This window comes from Ranitomeya variabilis, chromosome 8 (assembly GCF_051348905.1).
Source record: "Ranitomeya variabilis isolate aRanVar5 chromosome 8, aRanVar5.hap1, whole genome shotgun sequence".
NCBI classification, from domain to species: Eukaryota; Metazoa; Chordata; class Amphibia; order Anura; family Dendrobatidae; genus Ranitomeya; species Ranitomeya variabilis.
In genome coordinates this window covers 162878927-162889910 of record NC_135239.1, presented here as the reverse complement: position 1 = coordinate 162889910, position 10984 = coordinate 162878927, and the positions used below count along the sequence as shown (strand labels likewise).

The following is a 10984-nucleotide window of genomic DNA, read 5'->3' as shown; positions in this document are numbered from 1 at the left end:
GTAAGTGACACATCACTGAAATCAGTGTCTCAGCCCCTATCTCATGCTGCCCTCGGATTACATAGCAAACAATTGTCGACAGATTCAGTATAAGTTTTGTAACTATAATAAATAGTGCGCGTGAGTTAAATAAATGCTAGAATACTGGTTTCAACATGGTATCATTGTCAGAAACTTGACAGGTCTCAGCATATACACAGATGGGGAAAAGACCTGTCAATCAAACCAAGCTGCTAATAGTAGGACAAGGATGGATGCTCAAAGCTTCCTACTAATGTTCCTCTTTTCTTTCCTGGATAAAAACAGGGAAAAGCAGCAAAAATACATGAACAGATTTTCTTAATATTTTTATTACATTATGTGTTCACTTATAGACAATTTAAAAAGAATTTTAAATCAAAGAATACTTTAGTGCATGCTGGAAAAAGAGCAGCAATAATCCCTTAATAAATTATAAAGTGTTACTCATATATTACCTATGGATAAATAAAAAATGACATTTGCAATATTTGTTCCTTGAAGAGTTTTAAGTGTAAGGTCGCCTTTACATGAGCCCACATGAAGGCGTATCTTTGGCAGAAGCGGCTGTACGTTTCAGGCTCCAGTGACTAGTCCGCAGACTCCTGGCTTCTGAGAATAGCAGCCTGTAATCTGCGGACAGTCTCCTAGACGTAGAGAATGTGTCCGAGACCTCGATCAGATGGATGTGATGCGGCTGCCTGTTAGCACTTGTATTACAGCACCGCCTAGAACGCTTTTATTTCGGGTCATTTCGCTTTTGTTCAGGCCATGACATATTCCAGTAATACAGATGCCAATGTGCTATACTATATAATATTTAGTAAATCCTTTACTTCTGCTCATACAGAGGAGAAATAACAGGCAATTAAAGTGCATATTCACACAAAAACAACTCCGTCCATTACAGTGGTGATTGGGGAGATGGTGAAAATTTCTATCACTGGAGATTTACCCAAAAGAGATTTACCTGGCGACTCCCTTTGTATTTTCAGTTCACACTGGATTGAATGACTTAAAGGGGTACTCTTCTCTCCAAGATCCTATCCCAATATGTAGTAGGTGTAATAATAATATTATTAGCAAATACCTCCAATTAGAAATGTAGTATAGTTCTTCTGATTCGCTATGTCGCTTACCCCATGTGCAGGGCATTGCAGTAGATAAGGTATCCGTGGTTATGCCCACTCATATAGTGACAGTTAGATTGTCGTTAGTGGTTGTAGCCATGGATACCTAAACAATTTAGGGTAAGCGACATGGCTTATCTGAAGAACTATACTAGATTAAAAAAAAGGAAGTATTTACTGATATTATTGTTACAACTACTACTTATTAGGATAGGATCTTGGAGATGGGAATATACCTTTAATGACTCATCTATAAATACAGCATAGCCACTGTTCACTAAGAATATAAGCAAGTTTACAATAGGTTTTGTTGATCTATATAATTTTGTACAGTTTTCAAAATTGCTATATTAATGTGAATGAGAACATCCATGTTTACATCCAGAGGTTAAAGAGAGGTTTGCACATTTCAAGATTTATGAATCTATTTGTGTGTCCCAGTCCACTGGCCATGATCACTCGCATCTGCAGAATCCTCGCAGTGTGCACAATGTGAGGATACACTGCAAGTCTGCCGTCTGACTGGCAAGCTAAGGGTGGACAACCAGTTTGTCTGTAGGATAACGGTAGATGGCCAAGTACAGCACAGCACAGTCTCCAGCAGTCCCATAAACAATGACAAATGCCACAGTTTAGAGTCCCAAACTTGGGATCAATGGGAGCTCCAGTGATCACTTCCCAGGAACCATCAGGTTATCACGTATCCTGTGGAAATAGATAACTTGCAAACTATGAAGTCCAAATGTGAGTGACAGGGAGGTTCATCAGCAATGGTATGAAGTCACCTGTAGGACGGAGATAAACCAGGGAGAAGCTGTTCATCAGGCCCTAGGTGAAATGTAGTGAATATCATCCACAGGCAGAAATGCTGGACCAGGGTTGTACAAGTCGGGAGGTTTCTTCAGTGGCTGCTGTCAGTCCATACAAGCTCCAGTTGTTTCACAGCAAATGATATCAGTCTATTATATATGTCAGTGACTACACCTGAAAGACAAGGATTTAATCGTCACGCTCTATAACTAACAGAATAATTCTTTATGACTGCATGCATTACACAGATTGTTACAGGATGTAGGATTAATTAGAGAATAACTTAATGCAGATAAAACAATTAGAACTGAATAATATTTGTATACGCAGAAAATACCCAGTATACTGCTCTATGGAAGGATACAGGCAGCTGGCCACTTACCAGCCAATATGGCTACAGAAGACAGAATTCAGCCCCATAAAACAGCACGTTTCCTGCCCCCGTGCAGAGAACTGAGGATATACAGCACTTACTGATAGAGCTCAGACTTCAGGGTGCCAGTAAAAGGCTTGCTAATCTTTGTAGTTCTTCCCTCTGCTGGTAGATGTAGATCTGGGTGTCCCACAGCATGTTCACCAACACTGCATCGCTAATTTCATCTAGCATCACATCTGTTTGGAGCTGTGGACTCAATCTACATTATGGATATTGAACAAACAAAACAAAGAAATAAAATGACCACAGAAGGTAATACAATACAGTTTTACATGACATGTCAGTCTCATGCAGGAAGATTAGAGAGGGGCATATTCATTGTGACAAATACAGCACGTAGGACCATATTTTTATAGTTATACAGTCATTAAAAGGGATATTTCACTAAGAAGCATTCGTCACCTACCCAATGAATAGGCGACAAATACTAAGGGTACTGTCACACTATACGATTTACCAACGATCACGACCTGCGATACGACCTGGCCGTGATCGTTGGCAAGTCGTTGTGTGGTCGCTGGAGAGCTGTCACACAGTCAGCTCTCCAGCGACCAACGATGCCGAGGTCCCCGGGTAACCAGGGTAAACATCGGGTTACTAAGCGCAGGGCCCGCTTAGTAACCCGATGTTTACCGTGGTTACCAGCGTAAAACTAAAAAAAAACCAAACAGTACATACTTACATTCCGGTGTCTGTCCCCCGGCGTTCTGCTTCTCTCCACTGTGTCTGCGCCAGCCGGAAAGCACAGCGGTGACGTCACCGCGTTACCGCTGTGCTCGCTTTCCGGCTGGCCGGCGCTCACAGTGCAGAGAAGCAGAACGCCGGGGGACAGACACCGGAATGTAAGTATGTACTGTTTGTTTTTTTTTACTTTTACGCTTGTAACCACGGTAAACATCGGGTTACTAAGCGCGGCCCTGCGCTTAGTAACCCGATGTTTACCCTGGTTACAAGCGAACGCATCGCTGGATCGCTGTCACACACAACGATCCAGCGATGACAGCGGGAGATCCAGCGACGAAAGAAAGTTCCAAACGATCTGCTACGACGTACGATTCTCAGCAGGGTCCCTGATCGCTGCTGCATGTCAGACACAGCGATATCGTATGGATATCGCTGGAACGTCACGGATCGTACCGTCGTAGCGACAAAAGTGCCATTGTGTGACAGTACCTTAAGTCAATGGAGAGCAAGAGTAGGGTAGTGCCACAAATTGTGCATGAAGGGTTGGGACACATACTCCACCGCTGCTCCATTCACACTTCTAGTGGCAGTTCTGTATTGGTGTCATCACTCAGGAATAAACAGAAGTTATGGATACCACCAGTGTATGTGGGAATTTGCCTCCCTCCCCATTCAGATTATTCACTTAACATATTAAAGGAAACCAGTTATCAGAACTGTATACCCTAACTAATGGCATATGTGGAAAGGTCCTTTAATACTGATTACAGTCTTACCGTCTTAGTACAGTTTAGTTTTTCCATTTTAGAGAATTCCAACATTTACATTTTATGTTAATGAGCTGCAAGTGCAAGTCCTCTCCTTCTTCCAAGAGCCATAACTTTTCTGTTTTTCCATTCACCTAGCTTTATGAGGGCTTACTTATTGCAGGATAAGTTGTACTTTTGAGTGGCAAAATGCGCAATTCCACAGTTGTTTTGTTTATTTTATTTATTTATTTTTTTTTTTTTTGGGGGGGGGGGTGTTATAATGTTCAATTCACTGTAAAAATTACCCAGCAGCATGGTTCTCCAGCTCCACCCATGGCAGTTAGAGGCAGATGATGGCTGAATATCACATCCATCATTTGCCAGGAAAGAGGCCGGCTCGGCTTGCAAGACCACATCAAAGTCAGGGATCCGGCATATGACGTAATTATACGTCACAGGTCAGTAAAGGGTCAAATACGTGACATTAGTTAGGGATATAAAATCTTTAACACTCTCACCTGAAGTATGGGACGTCTATCATCTCACACCATGCCTGGGCCCTATTTACAGCTGGTCCATCTGAATCTGTGCACTGGAAAGACACAACTAGAGTAAATATGTGCATGCAAGCGGAACGCATAGAACAACTGGACAGTCCTTGGTCTGGGTGAGCTATACATACACAGTCTATAACCATCTTGCCCAGTTCTCTTGCTCCAACCACAGTCTTCATCACCTCCCATGGGTTAGATGGCCGAAACACATCCACAGAGCTGACTTGTATTTGTGGAGGCTTCCCGGTGCCTAGTGATACCACCACACCTAACTTCTTTACTTGCTCCCCTTTTCCCTGGATAGAACAGATGAAAACATAATAATATATTATTAAAGGAATTTTATGTTAATAAGGTTACTCACTGTCTGATTAAAAGTTATGGAGACTTCTATAAAACCTTCAAAAAACAGGTTTAGGTTTCCTTTCACTGACTAAGTAATAATGAAAGGAACAAACCGAAACAGTAGTAGAAAGTTGCATGAGTAGTTAAACTTTATTAAGTACATGGAAGCCCCTGTAAATTATATATATTAGATATGATAACAGATCTAACATTTATGCTTATCGAGTATTTCTTAGACAGAGAGATGTGATACCACAAATCATTTATCTCACAGTCTCTAGTGGGAAATTAAGTGTCCACACATATAAGACAGCTGATGGCAACCACTCGTTCTGACCACAAGTCATCCAGACCCCCATACACATACATGCTCAACCCATGCACATCTAATCTCAATAAACTTTATTTGTTACATTTTTTTTTATTCCATTCTAATATTTTCTTTTGGTAGATTATGGAGCAGATTCATTAAAGAGGCTGGCCACAACCTTCGTTAGGCTAGGCCATCAATATTTGTTTGCATTCCCACCTATGAGTTGTTACTGATGCCGATGGCAGTAGGCAAGTTTCAGATGCTACAAGAACAAAGCAACTCCATGAAAACTATAATGGATGCAGTCGAGTACTAAAGATTCACCCTCTTATTCCTTCGAATGGGGGGGTGGACCTGCAATAGCCTGCCGCGGCCACTACAGAAATGACCAAGCTGCTGCGTTCCGGAAGCAAGATCTTCCATCCAGAACAATCCTGAGGATAGACTATCAATAAAAAGTAGTGGTCAATCCCATTAAGAAATTAAGGGCTCACTGGAGTACGATGCATCGAATCCATTAAGAGGCATACGGCATTAACTGAATTCGGAGCATCTTCTCGGTCATGTGCCTTGCCAGAAGTGGTACTGGAGGGTCTGGAGTAGCATTTCTGATGTAAGAAACATTGGCATTTTTAATAAATTTGACGGGTTGGTGTGACCATGATCCACCCCCTCTCCAGCTTTGGCCATTTTAACCTCTTCAAACTAATATGAAACTGTCAAAAACCTCAATATTTTTATGCAACAGTTTTCTGGCATAAAATCTTTGATGAATCAGCTCTTTAGTGTTCTAATGTGTCTTATAATTTGAGAACAAAAGGATCTGTCTTGTTGAAATTCAATATGTCTGACCTTTCTTTCCTTCAAATATCTGCCTTTTGGGCATAGCTGGGGTATCCTCAAACCCCATAAGATGGTTGTACAGACATTACATGAGTTTTTCCATTGACTTGCTTCAGGAGCACACACCTCCCCTGCCACCTGACTTCCTAGGGACTGTGCGCTTCTGATTGATTGACTAACTGCTTGCAGCATCGGAGATTGCACAGTTCTGGCCCCAGCATAATGATGGCTCTGTTCCGAGAGGAGGCAGCTTTCCCTCTGCATCACTGGACTAGTGCAGTGGCACTGAAGGTAGCCGGATCCAGCAAACCAGCCAGCTTCAGAGCAGTGCTTACCGGCACATGTAGCTAACCAGTGGAAACCAGTGGTAGCTGGTATCCTTAGCAATGGGCAGTGCACAATAGAATTAGAAACACCTTTCTTCATATTAACAGGTAAATTATAAAGTAGCTTGATTTTACAAGCATTTTGCAATTTTACAGATTTTATAACATGAGGATAAAGGGAACCTGTCATTAGATTCATGCAAAAAGTCTTCCGAATCACAGGCAAAATCCGAGTCTCAGGAATATGTGAAAAAACTATACGAGATAACAGGGCAGGACTGTGACTAAAACACAGCCGTAGCACCTGAATCCCACCAGCCCCCATCATATACTCCAACAAAAAATAGGTATTAAGCTTACCGTTAATGATGCTTCCAGGAGTCCATCCTGACAGCACTATGGAGGACGTCCTCCTCCCCTTGCTGGGACAGGAAACACACGAGAGTTCAAAAGGTCCGGTCCCACCCCCAATCCTCAGTGTTGTAACAAGAACCGCCTCAAGGGAGATGCAAAAAATATATTTTAATGGTCAAGAACATGTAACACCATGTACCAGAAACATATTACATCATATGCTAGGAACGTATTACATACATGCCAGGCTTATTACAGAAGCATAACCCTAGTATCAGGGAGGGAATTACCCGTGCTGTCAGGATGGACTCCTGGAAACATCATTAACGGTAAGCTTAATACCTATTTTCCAGGACGTCATCCTGACAGCACTATGGAGAGTACCAAAGCACCTCCTCAGGGTGGGATTACCGCTTGGAGAACCTTTCTCCCGAATGCAGTATGCTGACCGGACAAAACATCAAGTTTGTAATGTTTGCAGAAGGTATTCGCACTAGCCCATGTTGCGGCTTTACAAATCTGCTCTAGAGAGGCGCCTGCCCTCTCAGCCCAAGAAGTAGCCATCTAGTAGAGTGTGCATGGAGACCCTTTGGAGGTGAAATCCCCTCCGACTGGTAGGCCTCCGAGATCACGGATGTGATCCATCGAGCAATGGAGGCCTTAGAGGCCTTCTTACCTCTATTCCTACCGCCAAACAAAATAAACAGATTTGGGTCAATGCGCCATGAGTTGGTGGCTGACAGGTAGTCTATGACTGCCTGTCTGACATCAAGGGAATGCAGAGCTTTCTCTTTTGAATTAGAAGGGTTACTGCAAAAGGATGGTAACACGATTTCCTGATTCCTATTTTTGAGCGTTCCCACTTTTGGAATAAACGAGGGATCTAGTTTAAGGATTACGCTATCCTCTCTAATCTGAAGGTATGGGTCCTTTGTACACAGGGCTTGAATTTCCCCCACCCTCTTAGCCGTGGTAATCGCGACCAGGAATGCCGTTTTACGTGTCAGGGCCGAGATAGACATGTTATCCGCCGAGGCGTGATCATTTTTGCAGAGGAATTTGAGGACCAGGTTAAGGTCCCAAGGGGGAGATAACTGTCTAATGGTGGGGCGCAACCTTTGGGTGGCTCTGATAAATCTAACTATCCACGGGTGTGTTGCTAGGGGATACTCTAAAAAGGAGCTAAGTGCCGAGATCTGCACTTTCAGGGTGCTCGGCCTAAGCCCTTTATCAAAACCAGCCTGCAGAAAATCCAGAATTCTGGGTAAGTCGGGAGTGCCTGCCGCATCCTCGGACCTGCCACCCTCCAGACAAAAACGCCTCCAGATCTTCAAGTAGATTGTCGATGTGACCGGCTTCCTGCTAGCCTTGATAGTGGCTATGACTTGGTCAGACAGGCCTCTTGCTTTCAGGATGTTCCTTTCAGGATCCAGGCTGAGAGATGTAGCTTCTCTGGGTCCGGATGGTACACTGGGCCCTGGTGGATTACATCTGGTCTGTGAGGAAGCTCCACTGGACTCTCGATTGCCAGGTCTACTAGAAGAGAGAACCAACTCCTTCTTGGCCAGTATGGAACTACCAAGATCACTCGAGCCTGTTCTTCCTTGATCTTTCTGAGAACAGCCGGGATTAGTGCTAGAGGAGGGAATGCATATGAGAGGGGCTCCGTCCAGCTTTGACTTAGGCCGTCTATCCCTTCCGGCAGATCCCGGGGATTCAGCGAGAAGAATCTTGAGACCTTCGAGTTTCTCCTGTATGCGAAGGTGTCTATACTGGGAGTGCCCCAACGTAGGCACAGCTCCTGGAAGATGTCTTGGTTGAGTTCCCACTCTGTTGCCAACACTCTTCTTCTGCTCAGGTAATCCGCTATGACATTCTGGGAGCCCTCTAGATGGATTGCCGAGATGGAAAGGATCGACTTTTCTGCCCAGCTAAATATTCTCCCTACCAGCTCCTGGAGAGGATGGTGTCTTGGGCCTCCTTGGTGCTTTAGGAAGGAAACCGTTGTCACATTGTCGGACAATATCCTGACGTGCCGATTCTCCAGAGTGCGACGGTTCCTTCTCAGGGCTTCCCAGACGGCATACAACTCTTTGAAGTTGGATGAGTTGTGAGCGACGTCTGGAGGCCATTGTCCCTGGAGGATCCTTCCTTTTAAGTGAGCTCCCCAGCCCCAGGCGCTGGCGTCTGTAGTAACTACTATGTAGGGATCGGTGGTCCATAGTACTCCGATTCTTAGTTTCTCTGAGTCTGTCCACCAAAGGAGAGATCTTCGTACTGGATCTGGTAGATGTAAAGTACTGTCCAGAGAAGACTGACGCCGGTCCCACTTGGAGAGGATTAAGCTCTGTAGTGGTCTCGAATGGAACTGTGCCCATCTTACGCATGGTATGCACGCCGTCATTAGGCCTAGCACTCTCATAGCCATCCTTATTGAGACTCTGTGTTCCAGTAGGAGTCTGATCTGAACCTGCATCGCCTTCAGCTTGGCTTCGAGTAGTAGGGATATTCTGTTTGCAGAATCCAGATATACCCCCAGGAAGACCTTTTTGTGCTCCAGAATCAGGTCTGATTTCTGCCAGTTTATGATCCATCCCAAGTGCTCCATTACCGAGATGGTTAGGTTCCTGTGATCCGATAGGATCTCTGGTGTTCTTGCTATGAAGAGAAAATCGTCGAGATATGGGACTATTATAATCCCCTGGTTCCTTAGGAAAGCCACGATCTCTGACACCAGCTTCGTAAATACGCGAGGTGCTGAGGCAAGCCCAAACGGAAGGCACTGAAACTGGTAGTGACAGGTCCCGGACGGCAGAACTACCGCAAACCTCAGAAGCCTCTGAGATAGACGGTGGACAGGGACCTGATAATAGGCACTCTTCAAGTCGAGAGTGCACATCACACCGTCCTGATCGATGAGGAGAATAGCAGAACGAATGGACTCCATACGAAACCTCTTGTACCTGACCCAGGCGTTCAGAGGCTTCAGATTTACGATTGTGCGTGAGTCGCCTGATGGTTTCGTTATGGAGAACAGGGACGAGTAATGTCCCTGGCCTACTTCTAGTGGTGGCACTGGCACTATGACTTCTGAGGAAAGCATATCCATTAAGTCTATTAACATAGGAGAGTCTTGCATAACCACCGTAGGTACGATGTACCTGTCTGGTGGAGGGGAGTAGAACTCGATACTGTAGCCTTCTGACACAGTCCAAAGGACCCACTGATTTTGAGTGACTCTGCCCCAGTTTGTTGCAAAATGGCGAAGCCTTCCCCCTATAAGAGTGGCGTCATTGCGATTTAGATTTAGAGGAGGGGCTGAAGAAGAAACTCCTGTTCTTATTACCGTGGCCACGGGAACCCCTATTAAAACCTCTATTGGACCTTCCCCCTCTGAAGTCGGACTGCCTTCTGAAGGGAAACCCTCTCCGAAAGGACTGAGACCTCTTAGGCTTGTCCTCTGGAAACCCTTTTTTCTTGTCAGAAGCCGACTCTAATATAGTGTCGAGGGAAGGACCGAACACCCTTGCCCCTGAAAAGGGAATTGAACACAATTTTGTTTTGGAAGCATTATCGCCAGACCAAGACCTTAGCCAAACCGCTCTTCTAGCCGCATTGGACAATGATCCATTCCTGGCTGAAAACCTGACTGACTCAGCCGTCATGTCAGATAGAAAAGCTGTGGCAGACTTCATTATAGGGAGAGAGTTTAGGATCTCTGACCTTGGGGTCTTATTAGAGAGATGCTCCTCTAATTGACCCATCCAAAGGTGCATAGACCGGGCTACCGAGGTAGCTGCAATGTTGGTCTTAATTAGAGCCGCGGAAGATTCCCAGGCTCTCTTTAGCAATATGTCCGCCTTTCGATCCATCGGATCGCGCAAGTTTGATGAGTGCTCGAATGGTATAGCTGTCTTTTTGGCGACCTTCGCCACCGGGACATCCACCTTGGGTATCTCGTCCCATAGCTTTACATCCTCCGGCTCGAAGGGTAGGCGCGCCTTAAAGTCTTTAGACAATATCAGCCGACGCTCTGCCTCCTTCCACTCTTCCAGTACCATAGCCTTGATATGCTCACTAACTGGGAAGACGGTCTGCCGACGTGACATAAGTCCCCCAAACATCAGGTCCTGCCTGGATTGTGGCATAGACTTGCATAGTGCATCGCACCGCCTGCACCAGATCATTCGTGTCCTCCGCCTGGAAAAGGTATTTCCTCTGATGATCCTGGCTTCCGGAGGGAAGCTCGCCCTCTTCTTCAGAGACAAGGTCTTCAGAGTTAGACCTGTCATCAGAAGTATATTCCAGCTCCCGTCTGGCCCTTTTACGACTGGGAATAGGGCTGGACTTTTCCACCATGGTAGCCAGAGAAGCTTGTACCTCTTCTCGTATTAACGACCTCATCTCGGATAATAAGGTGGG

The 10984-nt window shown here is 45.0% G+C and overlaps 1 protein-coding gene across 7 annotated transcripts in view; it reads right to left on the bottom strand.

Moving 5' to 3' along the window:
• Nucleotides 1-334: 334 nt before the first annotated feature.
• Nucleotides 335-10984, bottom strand: part of PLA2G6 (phospholipase A2 group VI) — a 104586-nt gene continuing 93936 nt past the window's right edge. For all 7 annotated transcript variants that reach the window (XM_077277437.1, XM_077277439.1, XM_077277436.1 and 4 more), the window contains 4 exons: nucleotides 4510-4677; nucleotides 4346-4419; nucleotides 2433-2593; nucleotides 335-2132 (listed from right to left, as the gene is read on the bottom strand). In XM_077277437.1, coding sequence (XP_077133552.1) covers nucleotides 2449-2593; nucleotides 4346-4419; nucleotides 4510-4677 — 387 coding nt within the window. In that variant the 3' untranslated portion in view covers nucleotides 335-2132; nucleotides 2433-2448. The remainder of the gene's footprint in view (nucleotides 2133-2432; nucleotides 2594-4345; nucleotides 4420-4509; nucleotides 4678-10984) is intronic.